Source organism: Pteropus vampyrus, unplaced genomic scaffold, assembly GCF_000151845.1.
Source record: "Pteropus vampyrus isolate Shadow unplaced genomic scaffold, Pvam_2.0 Scaffold79, whole genome shotgun sequence".
NCBI classification, from domain to species: domain Eukaryota; kingdom Metazoa; phylum Chordata; class Mammalia; order Chiroptera; family Pteropodidae; genus Pteropus; species Pteropus vampyrus.
Genome location: NW_011888860.1, coordinates 6227462 through 6243018, shown reverse-complemented (window position 1 = coordinate 6243018; position 15557 = coordinate 6227462). Strand labels below are relative to the sequence as shown.

Below are 15557 nucleotides of genomic sequence, written 5' to 3'. Positions count from 1 at the left end.
CAAGTAAGTTTGAAACAAGTAGGATTTGAGGCTTCTGAATCTTGGGCTTCATAGAATGAGAATAAGGCTACTGCTTCCTAAGTAACTCTCTTAATATGTTCCTTTCAGATATAACATTAAAAACATTTATCAGCAACTACCAAAAATCTTATGGTTCATTTTGCTTATTAGCTTATTAGTTTTTCTCTAAATGCCAATATAACATGCTTGAACTCAGAGATGTTATATACTGCTGAATGTTATACATGTCCCTTTTTATTTTTCTTCATATTATATAACATTTAGAAATATAGCTCTTTCCTAAAACTAAGGCAGTAAGTAAGTCTCCTTATGCATATTGTATATATAATGTTTATCTGTGTATTTCAATTATTTCTAAAATTAAGCTTTGTGCATGTGTATTTACATTTTCCTAGAGATTTTCTATAAAAGTTAGGTTTAAATTTTTTTCTCAAAAGATGTTAACTTCTTTCACAGTACTAGACCTTTAAAATAGAAAGCACTAAAAGAATATTTTTAAAGTTAGGGCTTAATTTATTAAATTGCTTAATCGCTACATAGAACAAAAAATATATTTCTGTGTAATGATATTCAATATCATTTTCCCCCTAGTTAGAAACTACATAGTTCTCCATGCTTGTTTTCTATGCACAACACATAATTTCTTTGCCTAGAATGATTTTTGTTAATCTGAAATATGATTATGAAGCCACCGGAAAAATTGGCTGCACAATAACACATTTCCTCATGCTTTATTTGTAGGTGAATACATTGTTATGACGGTTTACTTCCACCTCAGACGGAAGATGGGTTATTTTATGATTCAGACGTACATCCCATGCATTATGACAGTGATTCTTTCGCAAGTCTCATTCTGGATAAATAAAGAATCAGTTCCAGCTAGGACCGTATTTGGTAATTGCAATTCATTTCTTGGGTATTTTTATTCATATTACATTCTGTTCATGATTTCATGAGAATAGCTCTTAGATATTATTTCTAAGAATATATTAAACAGTAATATATTAGGGTATACTGAGTAAAGAATCATATAAAGTTTCATTTTTACCTAGCCAATACCAAGAGATAAGGCTTGGGCTGTTCACCCTTCCTTTGGGGCCCCGTCAGTTTTCTCTTATTGCAACCAGGCAGGTAAAGAGCAAGCATGAATCTGGAGCTCCTAGCTTAATACTGTGTAATTGAATTAAAATCATATCTAAGCATTAAAATGAAATGCACTGGGAGCTTAAAATAAAACAAATAAAAGTCATGGCTGAACGAATATGAAAGCCTTAGAATAATTTGCCTTTTATTGAAGAGGAGCAAAATGCAATGGTTTAAATGCATTTAGTTGGAAGGTATTATATGCTTAACTTATTAGCTCATTGTTACATTCTATCTACATTTCTTTTCTGAGCACAGCATATTTTTTCTTTTTGTTTTTATATTGCCTTTCTACATATCACATTTTAAACTATAAAAATCCAGAATACATGAGTTTTAAATTTTTATAACTGTTTGGCAAGTCTTTTACACGTCAGACCTGCTTTTAAATAAAAAATTAGTTATAATGATCTTTATTTAATTTAATATATTTCTCTATTCTTATTATGTTGATTGTGAGTAGCAAAAGCATTCTGTAGTGGGATAAGAAGGAAAATGATCAGAATTGCTCTGGAATGGAGGTACAGTCCTCACAGGAGATGTCAGTCTCCCTCTGCTTTTTTCTACTTGGTTAGGGTTAAAGCCGTGGTATAATTGCTTTTATCACGTGAGCTGAAGGGATGCTGGGGAGAAGGAATAGGGAGGAACGTGAGCTTCTCATCCCACCTCCCTCTTAGAGAACTGATGATAAGGGTATCTTAGTGTCTTCAGTGGACTTAAATGTGGGGATATTTTCCATAGATCCCCCTCCCCCATTTAATCTTAGAGAAGGTATTGGAATCCTACTGGGGAAACTTACAAAGGGTCAATGCTGGGAGCAGGATGCGACCTCAGGAAGGCAGTGAGCATGTACAATGGTATAAACTACTTCACAGAGTTGTGAGCGTTCAATTAAAAAAATAACTGCACATTGCAAGTATTGAATACATTTTAACTTTTAAAAATAGTTGTGAAAGAGAGAAAACAACAAATCTGTTTTGGACTACAATAGATTGGGATTTAAAACCAGAATTTTAAATAATTTCTTCAATTAAAAAAATAAATAAATAAATTTTTAAAAATAAAATAAATTAAAAAAATAAAAAAAATGAAAATTGAAAAATAAAAATAAAATAAAACCAGAATCTGCCATGTATTTTCACCATTCACAAAATTGCGATAATATATCTTTTCTTCATAGACTAGTGAGTTATGTCCAGCAACTCATTACAGGGTACATGGAGCACTTAGGACATGTCGTTGACTCTCTCTCATACTTCTCTTATGTAGGGGAGATTTATTTTGTTCTAACTTGATTTCCTCGATTTTTAATTGTTTTTAAGAAAACACCATTCTATTGTATAATACCAGGCACACTGCTAAGTTCTTTATGCTCGTTATCTCATTTAGTGCTCACACTAAGCTTGAGTCTTTACATACCATGTTTAGAAGCAGCCTGACTGGGCAGAAAGCATCTGTTGAGGCAGAGTACCAGATCACAGTCCTTAGTATAAATGACATTAACATTTCAGAAACTAGCATCGCTGAAAATGAAATCACCTGTATACATATTATCATCTTTTCTCTATGGTCCTACAGAACTTCTAAAACAGAAAATATGGAATTATTATTGGTGCCTCTAATGAAGAGGTGACAGAGTCATAGGGCAGACTTTGGAGCCAGGCAGCTTACGTTATAACCCTGTGTCTACCACTTTTTAGCTGTGAACCCTCAGTGAGTTTCTTTTGCCCGTTTCCTCATGTATTAGAACAGGATGAAATTCCCAGGGTTGCCCTGAGGATTAAATGAGTTAATTTGGATAAAGCACTTGGAACAATACCTACCACACAGAAAATACTTTTTAAGTGTCATTTATTATTATGGTGTTCAAGCTGCCATCTACCTCATTTGAGAATCACTACTTGATACCGTAATGTATATGTTCTCTATATTTTATTGTTATTGTGATTGCTTGATAAGCTTTGAAGACTTTCTTGATTGACTACAAACTTGTAGCCACTCTTCTGTCTCACATGTCCCCAAATAATAGAAACGTCCAGTGCTGTGGAGAGGGATAGCATTTATTACAGCTGTACCTATCCAACATTTCCTATCCAGATAAGAAACTGTAAGGAAATTAAGTAGCATATAGTAAGGATACTAGTAACACCACTAATAATGATGATAAGATTTGCCATATGCTGATAGGGATCATCTTATTTAATTTTCACAATAATTCAGTGAGGCAGGGCTTATTACTATTTATGGGTAAGGAAAATGACCCAGAGTGATTAAAGAACTTGTATAAAGTCACATACTTAAAAGTGATGATCGAAAACAGTTTCTATCTAACTTTGGGAACTCTGCCATTTCTACTCTGCCATTCTGCCTTCACAGAGGGTATGGTGTGGGGCCTTGTGGAAAACTCCAGAGCTGCTGAGTAAGGTTGTATGTATATGTCTAAAGACACTTTGTGGATAGCATTTAACATTTGAAATGTAACATTTGCCTCTGTCATGTGTTCATGTACCGAATTGTTGGTTTTGATTGACCAGGTAAATTATGCCCAATAATTAAGTCTTCAAAGGCCTAAGGTATGTCAAAATGGTAATAATTAAACTTCAGTGAAGCTCTAGATAGTATTTTCCTAAGGCACCTAAGTTTTAAGTATTTGAGGGGACTTAGCAATCTATTTCATATGAGATTTAGGTAAAAATTTAATTCTAGGCTAGTATTTATCTTTCTTAATTCTCATTTTCTTTTTTACTTAGGTATTTACTAGAGATTATAAAAAAACAAAACTCCCTCAAAAAAAGTGTAAACATGAGAAGTAAAGAGCTAAATTCTCCCCAAAGACCCTCTATCTCCAAAGTTTTATGCCTCTAAGTTTCTAATTATTCCAGTATAGTAAAACATTAAACCTGAGTAAATGCCAGCTGGCACATCTAAATCATTACTGGTTCATTTTCTAGGAGTGGGCAGCCAAAATTTTACTCTCGTGTGCAGTTTTAGCCTACTATTACATTTCCTCTCCCAGCTCTTGGGCCAACCAATATGGTACATAATCAGCATCCTAAAAACAGGCACTGACATCTCTCCTTAAACATGTCAAAAATATTTTATGGTTATTGAAATGTTTTCAGGGGTGGTTGCCAGCTAAACCATTTACAACATATGCACTGTCTTCCTAGATGCAGAGAAAGCATGGCTTCTTATCTGAAGGGTTGGCATCTGTTTGATATGTTGGTATTTATTTAACCAAATGCTCCACCTAAAGCTAGTGAAATAAGCACATCCCTGTCGTGCTAAGAGTTCTTTAAATTTTAACTCCAAGAAGCCATAACTTTTTAATGTCTAAAGTTATGGCCACTTTAAACTCTTAGCTAATTGTTCATGACAGTTACTTTCCTAATTTTGTGGACAGTCATAAAATATGAACCATAATATCTGGAGGGCTGCTATACAAACTTTAAAATCAAGTTGATTCAAAACAATGAAAGAGAAATGGAAACTGGTCACATAGGCAACATTTTTTTGCACTATGTACATAGCATCATTGAATATCTTCATGTCCCTGGTGATCTACCCTTTTAATAATCAGAAAATAATATTTGGGTTCATGCTCAATAATTGTATTAATATTTTGCTTACTCAACATTAATAAGGAAATTTCTTTATACGATAATAGGAGAAGATGAAGAACACTACTTCTGGTCCTTAGGATAAGTCGTTCTCTTACCAAAAATGTTCAAAGCAGCTTGAGGAATCTTAAGTTGATTATAGTTGAGTCTGAGTATCATTTTTGGTTATCACATTATTATGGTCTCTGTAGAATTTTCTGAATTCTGAGTAATATTCTTATTTAGACTGTTCATATTTTATTTTCAAGTCTTTTCAGCATAATTCCTATGATATTAGAGGAAATATACCTAAGAAGGTTGTAGAACATTTTTGAATACTTAACAGGCCATTAAACTTAAATTATTATGAATAATAACAAAAACTTATTTATATTAAAACTTTGTAGCTGAAATTTTTCAAAATTAATTTAGGGTTTATTCACTTTATCTCACAACCAGCATGGAAATGATGACATTTTTTCTGAGATTTAAAATGGAGGACTTAAATTTATAAGGTCTTTTTCTGACATGAAGTCCAATAAATTTACAATATTGCACTTTCATATATATTTAGGTATCTATATATTTGACCAAGTGAACACATTTTAAAACCTATTTTTACTAATAAAATGCTAAAAATATCAAACTTTTTTAAAAAGAGAATACAACCACATTCTTATATTTCTCTGTATAGTTTATGGAATGTTTTTTAAAGATCTATAGCTCATACACTACACAATTGCTCTAATTTTTCATGCTCTAAAACACTGGCAATTCAGAAGGGACTGGAGAGAAAATGATGAGGAGCTGAAAAAAATGAGTTTTTATTTACTGTGCATTTATCATGTGCCTGGCACTATGTGATATATTAAGGTAAACCCTGAAGCAATGTTAGACATGTCTGCCCTTACGGAGGCAACACCCAACCAATCAAGTTGTAGAAACAAGGTTTACATAACGGAGCAATTATGATACAATACAAGTAGAATATAATTAAATGCTGAGGTGAGGAGACAATAAGACTTCTCTCTAAATCAAAATATTACTGTTGCTTTGTTGTTACATGAGGCTATCTCTTCAGGTTAACATGTATTGTTTGGCTTTCAGCTAGGATTTGGCATGGATTAGAATATATAGTTTAGATGCCTTCATCATTGTTGTCATCATCATCATCATCATCCCCAAACACCTGGGTGTGTCAGTTTAGGAGCTCTTCTAGGCATTATATAGAATAAGTTTAAATGGATATAGCAAATCTCCATAGAAATTTCTAAGCTTGACTAGATAACATGGATTAGGTATACGGATAGGTAAAGATGCAGAAAGGAGCAACTATACAAATATTAGCATCCTTAAATAATTCATGTCTCTATAGTTCCAGTGACAAGTGGAATTTTTCCATTGAGAATGGGAACTAACCTTTTTCCAGGCTGAGGAGAAGGTTTTCCTGGAAGTGATATGATTCAGAAGCCTATTGATTGAAGAGAAGTACCTCTATTCTTGTTTTAAATACTTTCCTCTCAACCATAAATTGATGGGTGGTAGATGTCTATATTTTTAAAGCCAAATTGTTCTAGAAATATATTTTTTCTGGGAATACACATTTATTATTTGATATAAATTAAGGTCTTTCAAAACTAGTAAATTTGTTATTTTAATTCAATAGGTAATATTTAGTTAAAGATTTTAAGTATCTATAATTTATGCTTTTTATGGTAGTGATTCTTAAGAGCCATAGGCCATGTCTACCCCAGAAATTCTGATGCTCCAATTTTCAATGCTACCAACTTCCGACTTCTGGTTGAGAATCAGTGCTTCAATGAGTAGCACTTTCTGTTAGGCATGTGTGTTGAGTTCCTCAGATATATCAGCTCAGATACTAATATCCACCCAACATATATATGCTAGGTGCCCAACATACTTTTAATCTTTACTGCAAACCCAACAGGTGTTAAAGCCCAGTGAGTTTTCATAACTTAATCCAAGGTACACTGAGTCAATAATAGAAGAGCCAGGATTTGAACCATATCTGTCCCACTCCAAGGCCTATGTTAATTTCACTGAACCACTAGGATTAGAATCTTCTATCAAAAATGTTTGGGTTGAGTTATTATCAACTTTCTTACCCCTACCCCACCAAATCCTTAGGACTTTTTGTGTGTTTATTTGTTTTGCATAGAAGTAATGGTCAAGTATTCTGTCTCCGTCCTTTTGCTTTGAAGGAATAACCACAGTCCTCACCATGACTACGCTGAGCATCAGTGCGCGGCATTCTTTGCCCAAAGTGTCCTATGCTACGGCCATGGATTGGTTCATAGCTGTCTGCTTTGCTTTTGTATTTTCGGCCCTTATTGAGTTTGCTGCTGTCAACTATTTTACCAATATTCAAATGCAAAAAGCCAAAAGGAAGACATCAAAAGCTGTCCAGGAAATTCCGGCTGCCCCCATGCTGAGAGAAAAACATCATGAAGCACCTCTGCAGGTATTTGACTTAATCTCCTTCAATTTAAGATTTCAGTTTCTTGATCAAATTTACTTTGCCAGGGGAAAAATTGAGAACTTGAATATCCCAATGAAAATTTGTAAGTCATTTAAAAATCAGAAAAATATGAAAGGATAATCATAAATTTAAACTCTAAAACTGTGAGTAATGGCTTAAAAATTAAACAGCTCTGGATGAGCCAGATGGAACTGGTTGTTTGAAAGTTCTTTTCAGATTTAAATATTTTTGACAGAAAGGCATAAAATCTTACTATTAGGAAAAACTTGTGGATATCTTTGAGTAGTTTGGAAAAGCATTTTAGTAGAGTTTGTTTAACAAAGTAAAGCAGCTATTCTTAACATGGCCCCACATTGGAACTATCCCATGGGGTTGGGTGGGACCTGTGTCCTTGTATTAAAGAAGAAGATAAAACAATAAACAAGAAGATCCATAGTTGTAGTTGATATACATCTAAGATTGAGAGTTCTTGTTCTAAAGGGACAATCTAAAAGAATGTGGAAGCCTAATAAGAGCTACTGTAATTTACACTGGGCATTTAGTGATTCTGTGATTAAAAAAATAAATACATGTGACATTTTCCTTATGGCCTCTAGTTATATAAAAATAGCAAGATAGTTATGAAAACAAGAAAGGAAACAGGCAGCTCCTTCTCCTTCTCTTCTTCCCCCTCCTTCTCCTCCTCCTCCTCAGATTTTCTGCTCTCTCTTTTACTTTCATTCTACTCAGCTCTCTTCTTGGATCAACTGTGTCTGTGGTCACTTATACACTTTATTGTAGTTACCACAAAAGGCAGTCTAAAATTCCTTTTGTCTGCATGTGCTCAAATCAAAGTGTATACAATGATCAACTTTATTCTCTATAGGTAATAATTCATTCTTTTACTCATTCATTTTTCTTTCTTTGTTTCATTCATTTAAAAAATAGACATTTAATGCCAACTATGTGCCAGACCCTTTTTATGATCTGAGAATCAAGAATATACATCCCACCCCTGACCTGACAAAACCTACTCTGTGGAGCTTTCATTTAGGTATGTAGGACACGAAAAAGGAGACAGACGGTTTTTAAAACATACAAAGTAAAATTCTTGGCATGTTAGATAGTGATAGTGCTATGATAGTGCTGAAGCGCCAAAGGATATAGGAAGTTCTGGAGCACTGTGAGAAGGACGGATTCCATTCAGAATATAGGTGGTCAGGAAAGTCCTCCCAGAGATTAGGTTAGGTGTTCGCACTATCAGGGATTAACTGTTTAGGGTTCTACCATTTTTAGCTCTGTACCTACATGGCTCTGGGAACTGATTCTCCTAGAATGGCATTGAATAGGTAGAAAAATTGTCGTTTTTCCACTAAATAAATTGGAACAGTTTACATTTTTCTCTAAAGGAAATCATTTCATCAAGATTTTCAAACTTATTAGTATAAATTTTGTATACCATTTTCAGTAAAAAAATAAAAACCTGATTATCTGTAGTTTAATTCTCTTTCCCATTCCCCATAGGAAGGCCTCTCTGCCTTTTACTGTTTTTTTTTAATTTTTAATTTTCTTTGCTTTGTTGTGTTAGACCTCTTGGCAGAATAATTCTATTTACTGTTCTTTTAAAAACATATATCAAGTCTTGGATATATGAATTTATTCACTGTTTGTTTTTAAATTAATTATTCATAATTTATTTTAATTCCGCCTTTTGCAGGTTAATGTTTTACTCTTTTTCTATCTTGTTGAGTTTAATTCTTACTAATTTATTTTCACAGCTTCTTATCTGATACTAAAGCTTCCTTTATTACAATAAGATTTCCTTTGCATGTAGCTTTGGCTATAACTCATGACTTTTGATATATGATATTATCATAATTATTTGCTAAATATTCTTCAGTTTTATTGCTATTTTTCTCTATAAGCTAAGAATTATTTGAAAGATAATACTAAAATTTCAAATGGGATTTTGTTTGTTTACTTAGCTCCACTGTTTATTTTTAGTTGTATCACATCGTGTTCAGAAATGTTACCTGTACAGATTTAAACATTATTGACATTTTCATTAGCCTCAAGTTGCTGAAATCTTACAAATATTTAATGGCAATTCAAAAGAAGTTGATTTTTAGTTTTTAAATCAATTTCACTTAAAACATTATTATTTCACCCTCTTAATCATTCACCTCTTCTCAATCTTTCAAATGCCAAAAATGATATGAAAAATTTTCTCACTAATTTTATAAGATTGTGTTAATTTGTTTGCATTTTAACTATTTTTGTTTTATATACTTTGATGCTATGAGAGTCAACATGCAAAGATCTATAACTGCTCCATTTCCACATTAGTCCATGCATTTACTCATAAAATAACCATTTTATGGTCCTATATAATGCTTTTTCCTTTAATTCTCTTTGGTCTGATTAAATATTTTAAAATATTATTTTTAATATTAAGTTTTGTAATACATTTTGATTGCTAAATTTTCATTAGTCTTCCTTTTCTCATATAACTTGGAAGCTCTACATAATAGTTTTATATCACTAGTGGTTAACTTTAAGTTTTAAAAGAAGATATTTCTATTTATAATTTTTAAATAATTTTGAAATTATAAAATATATTGACTCTTCCATGTAGCTCTTAACTCCCACCAGACCCAGGACTGCTCAAAGATTTGGATATAGAGACATATTTTCTGTTTATAGTGAGTTGCTATAGTTCTCTTTTTCATTTTTGCAAAGTGATGAGACTCCTTGCACTTGTGTTACAGTGGAATAATATATATACTTGAAAGTACCATTTAATCAGAATAACACTATTCTGAAGAATTTCCAAAGGTGAGAAGAAAACCAGTAATCTATTTGCTCCTTGATACATATCTCTTAATGACTACAGCAATTGTCATCACTGGCAAATGCTTGATTGAACACATCCAATTGGTTAAGTCCACTGTGATTCAGTAACTCCTGCTGGCAGCATGGGCCACATGCTGTGCGCGAATGGCATAATCAAGATCAAGAAGATGAAATTTGTTTGTGAAGGGCATAGAGTCACAGCATTTAAGGGTTGGCAAGGAACTTTATAATAAATGTTGTCAAAATACACATTGTATGCTTTATGTCCTCTACAATGCGTAACTATGTATGTGTAATAACTTAGATCTCCACAGCAGTTTACTTGAAAAATGTCTGTCTTCTAAAGATGATGATTAATGGGTTGGCCTACCCTTCCTCCTGATTCCAGATTGCTGCCAAAGCACAGTTGGCTTTGAAGTGTCAGTTGTCATTGAAGGAAATCAAGAAGGGGAAATAGTGTGTTAAGAGCAAAACATTTTTTTAAATGCCCAGAAGTGTAAGTTTTATTTGTCGATGCAATAGAAAGCCGAATTGCAATATGGTTGTTTCCAAGAACTTGAAGGACAGGAAAGAATTGGAGAAGCAAGGCTTTTTCGGGGCCAAGAGCAAAATTTTAAAACATGTTACTGGAAAGAAATATTATAAAAATCTTATAGGGTTTGGAGTTTCAGTAGAGATTTTAATCAAGCAGGTGAAATTTGCTTTTTCAAATATGCATTCCAACTTCTGTGGCTATTTGCTTATTCAGTTAATACTGGCTTTGTTTAAAATGTGTTTAAACTCCTCTGGAATTGCTGTCAGAGTCTACAGGACATTTGGTAATTCGACAGTCCTTTTAATGAGCTCACTAGCGGTTTGGTTCATTGTTACCATATGTGACCTATGGACTGTTAATGGCCTGGCAGAAGTTTCTATTCTTTGGGAATTGGAAAGCTTATGTTTTATGCAATATTCATTAAGCAAGAAGAAAGTGCTGATTAGAAGACTGTAAGAGCAGCTATGGGCGGCTTGAGTATGTCTTTGGGCATCTCAGGAGGCAACACAGTTGTTCTGTTTTGGCTCAGCATTTCCTTGATTCTGCTTTTGACTCTATCCTTCCAATGTTTGAGTTGAGCCCCATTCTTGTGGTTCTATCCTTCCATACCCTTGCTACTTCTTAGAGTACCCAGTCTCTCACTGATGCAGATGATTTGGACTAATAGGATGTTTTGGAAAATAAATAACTATAAAATGAAAAGAACATTTCTTAATAAAAATATGATTTAAAAATTATTTGAAAAATATATTCTATAGTCCTTGTTCAGTCAGAAAGTATGTATTAATGTATACATATTATTGGATTTTGTGAAAAAATTCAATGATATAATAACTAACATTACTTGAGCTCTTAAATTGTATTAGGTACTATGTTATATGTTTTACATGTGTTACTTTATTTCAAGCTCACAATAACTATTTTGTAGATGAAGAACTAAAGCTTGCAGTTGTTAAGTGATGTATTCAAGAAATGGTAAACCCTATACTTAAATTAGTTCAGCTGTGTCTGAATGCAGACCTTATTCTCTTAAACAGTACTTTGTAGTATTTAATTTATGATGTCTATAAAGAATAGACGTTAGAATATGAATATATACATATATGTGGATCAGCCCAACACACTCTTTTGTTCACATTTCTGTTAATAAATAACAATAGCAAAATATTCTGAATGCTTTGTATGTGCCAGTAATAAGAACTTTTATAAATATTGTGCATAAAATTTAATTCTAAAATCTTGTAAAATATGTTCTATTTTTATCCATGTTTTAACCAGTAAGTATATTAATAATTAGGGATCAAGTAATCTTCCCAAAGTCATCTATCTGGTAAGTGGCATAGCCAAACCAGCAAACCCTATACTTTTAAGCCTTAAGCCTTAATAACTGGTTAGCAATTTTGACTGAGGGAAATGGAGGATTAGATGGATGAGATGGCATCAGTCACTAGGATAGAGAAGAGAAATGAAGCATGTTTAATTAAGAAGCTAATTAGCTCAAGTTTAGATAGGTGAAAATTTCCATAGTAGGACATTTTCTCCTATCTTAGGATAATGATGACTTTTTTCAAACTACAAGTGCATATTTCAGTGCTTACCTTTCCTTTCCCATCTGCCTAATTTCTTTGTCTATTTCTATTTCACTGTAACTATTCTTCATGGACTTTTCAATTTTAAAGCATTCATAGATTCTTACAAGGATGCTTCTAAAATAAAATAACTATTTGCTCTGCTTAGGGTTTTTAAGAAAAAAAGATGGTATAAAAACAGAATATATAAATAATTCAAGGTACACCTTGAATTCCATAATTCAAGAGCACTCATGGGAATCTCCTTTTTTACTATCCATTTTTTCAATCTCTAGCCTTATTTTTCATATTTGCTTCATTCTGACTCATCTCAAAGATCTCAAGGATATGGTCTCAAGGATCCACATCTACAAACTGGGGGTAATAATAGAACCTACCAGAAAAGCTTATAGTGTGGAGTAAATTACTTCATGCATATAAAGTACAGAGCAGAGTGGTTAGTATCCAGTAAGTAATAGCTGTGAGTATTATTATCCTTTATTCCTTTAAGTATCTTCAACATTTAAAGTACATGTTATATAATTTATCATTTATAATATCTGGAAATATTTTGCATGAACTGTTTCACATGTAACTGCTGTATTTACCTAGCTAAATAATGAGCTCTTTAAAAAACTGATCATGGCTTCATTCTATTTTCTCATACAGCAGGTAGCATAGTGTTTAATAGTCATAGTTGTTTATCGAGGGATTATAATGAGCTAACTATAGAAATCAGACAGTAGGAAATGTGGTGCCTCTAAAAACCAATATATTTATCACCAATTTCCAAAAACATTTGTCTTTTATGTAATATTTTTACTGGAGAAAATGTTAACATCAGGCAGATGTTAAGTAGAGAACTAGAGCGAGGTCACTGTGAGCATCTAGAACAGCAGATAATCATTCTTAACATTCTGAGACTCACTTGTCAGCAGTTGGACTTAGCCAGTGAGCAGAGAGAGAGAAGTGAGGAAGATGCTTTGAAAGTTAAAGAAAGAAAAAGGGCATCAGTAAACCTACAAGTTCAGCTGTGCATTATGATGAAAGCATAGTTTGCTGTCTTTTGGTCATTTTAGTCATATCATCTGCACAGATTCCAGTGATTGTGAAAGATATCAATGTTAAAAACAATGATTTCCCAGCGGTTGGTAATATATAAACTTCATTCTGTTCTAACAGGGTGTACAAACTAGGTCAGTTTCAGATTTTCATTTCAATCATTCTCAAAGCTCCTCTTAGAAATGCTGCTTTTTAAATAGTTTAAGCTAGCATGCAAAAAAACTTTCATTTTTTCCACTTGTCCTTATTTCTTTCATATCTTAACTTAGTTAAAAATCTCTTTCCTTGGCAGTTTGAAAAAGGACATGATGCAGTACTGTCAGTTCACTTGACATTTCGGTGTGTTTGTGGCAGTAGTTTAATGACATTCTTTAAATCTTAAATAAATTGTACCTCTTGAAACCCATACCTTTTTCAGTACAGAATGTTCTGTAGTTAATAATGCTCTTTAGGCAATGAGTAATTGTTTAATCACACAATTATTAAAGTGTGTGATTTATGTGTCAAGAATATCAGAATTATTTTATCTCCAGCCATGTTTTTATCTGTTAGTTTTGTTATGTACCTTGTCCTGATTCATAAGAAATTATCATGTTGCTAACGTATGAGAACTAATCTCAGCTGGTCATTTAACAAGAGTTTACCAAGCAACTACCATATACTCATCATCGTGAAAGGCACTGAAGATTCAAAGACAAAATCTAGGAAATTAGTCTCATGAAGGAGACAGGCTATTAATCGTGTGAGTGGTTATATTTAGTTTATAGAAGTATAGGCTGAGTGTTGATTTTAAAATAATTCAAGTATGCTTATGGTAGTGTAAATTTACTCTCAAATCTTCATTGCTACCTTAAATCTGTCTACTGAAATACTGATCTATCTATTCTATTACATACTAGGAACCTATTATATTCATAGAACACCTATTAAGTGTTGGTATGCTGGGAATACTGTGCTCACTCTTTTTGTAGATCTGACAGTAATGGGGAAGTAGACATTAAATAATTAATTTCAAATAATTAAATAATGTAAATGTGCAAAATACTGCGAAGAAGATGTAGAGAAGGTAATGATAAATTATATCTAAAAGAGTTAAGCTGGGATTTCATATTACTCTTTGAAATGAAAAAAGTGACAAGTTAAGGAATATTGTTTAAAATGACAATGGGAGGAGAAACAATCAATTGTATTAGCTTACTGAAACAATATTGTGTGTATTTTGGTAATTATTGGTAATCACATGGGAAGAAAAATGCCAACATTAGCATTGTGATTGAAAATTCAGGCTATTTCCTTCTCTGGAAGGGAAACGCCATAATTTTAATGCTACATTAGGAAAGCTAGATATATTAGCTAGTGTTCAAGAAAGGAGTAAGGCATTTTGTAAATCTAATATAATATAGTGTAGGGAATGTGTGTCTATGAGTGTTATAGACACAAATTATTAATAAATTTGTTTATTTTCATGTATTATCTGTTTACAAATATTATGGCAGAGGAATAAACTGTACAATATTTATACAGTATATAGATTTTGGAGAGGTAGCATGTTGCATCATCATCATCATTGTTATTTATTGTCTGCTATATGCCATATATATGTATATATATATATTTAAAGTAGTTACTTTATACATATATACATATGAGGTATTTTATATGCATATATGTATACATATACATACCCAGGATGAGTTGTTTTGTTGCTATACACATAACTTTGTGGTTGAGGAAAATGAGACTTGGTGAAGTATTTTGGACATTTTCAGATACATGGTACTGCTTCTTGCCTAGAGAAAACAAGCAGGAGGCATAAAGGGATTTTGTCTCAACTCTCCTTCTCTAGTGTAGATTCAATCATATTACCCAATTTTGGGGTTTGCATTTCTTTATCTGTTAGATGATGAAGTTAGGCAAGATTATATCTGAATTCCCTTCTAAGTTAAAAATCTATGTCACCACAAACTCATCCACTCTCTATAACTAATGCCGGCGTGCTTAATACTCTTTAAGATGTGCTTATCTTACTAGAAATTTATTAGAAGGAGAATGGTTCTTTAAAAATATATTTATTTATTTGTTTGTTTGTTTGTTTGTTTATTCATTCTTTAGTAAGCTTATTGAGGTAACATTAGTTAATACAATTATATAATTTTCAGGTATATATTATAATTTGACATCTATACATTCTATTGTGTGTTTACCACCCAAAGTCCAGTTTCTTCAGCTACCATATATTTGATCCCTTTACCCTCCTCACTCTCCCCCTTACCCCATAAATTTGACCCCCTTTACCC

General features: G+C 32.6%; 1 protein-coding gene across 1 annotated transcript in view; it reads left to right on the top strand.

Moving 5' to 3' along the window:
• The window catches only part of GABRA4 (gamma-aminobutyric acid type A receptor alpha4 subunit), a 57723-nt gene that overhangs the window by 10508 nt on the left and 31658 nt on the right, over window positions 1-15557 (top strand). The window contains exons 6-7 of the mRNA XM_011362825.1: window positions 763-915; window positions 6986-7245. Of these exons, the coding sequence (XP_011361127.1) occupies window positions 763-915; window positions 6986-7245 (413 nt within the window). The remainder of the gene's footprint in view (window positions 1-762; window positions 916-6985; window positions 7246-15557) is intronic.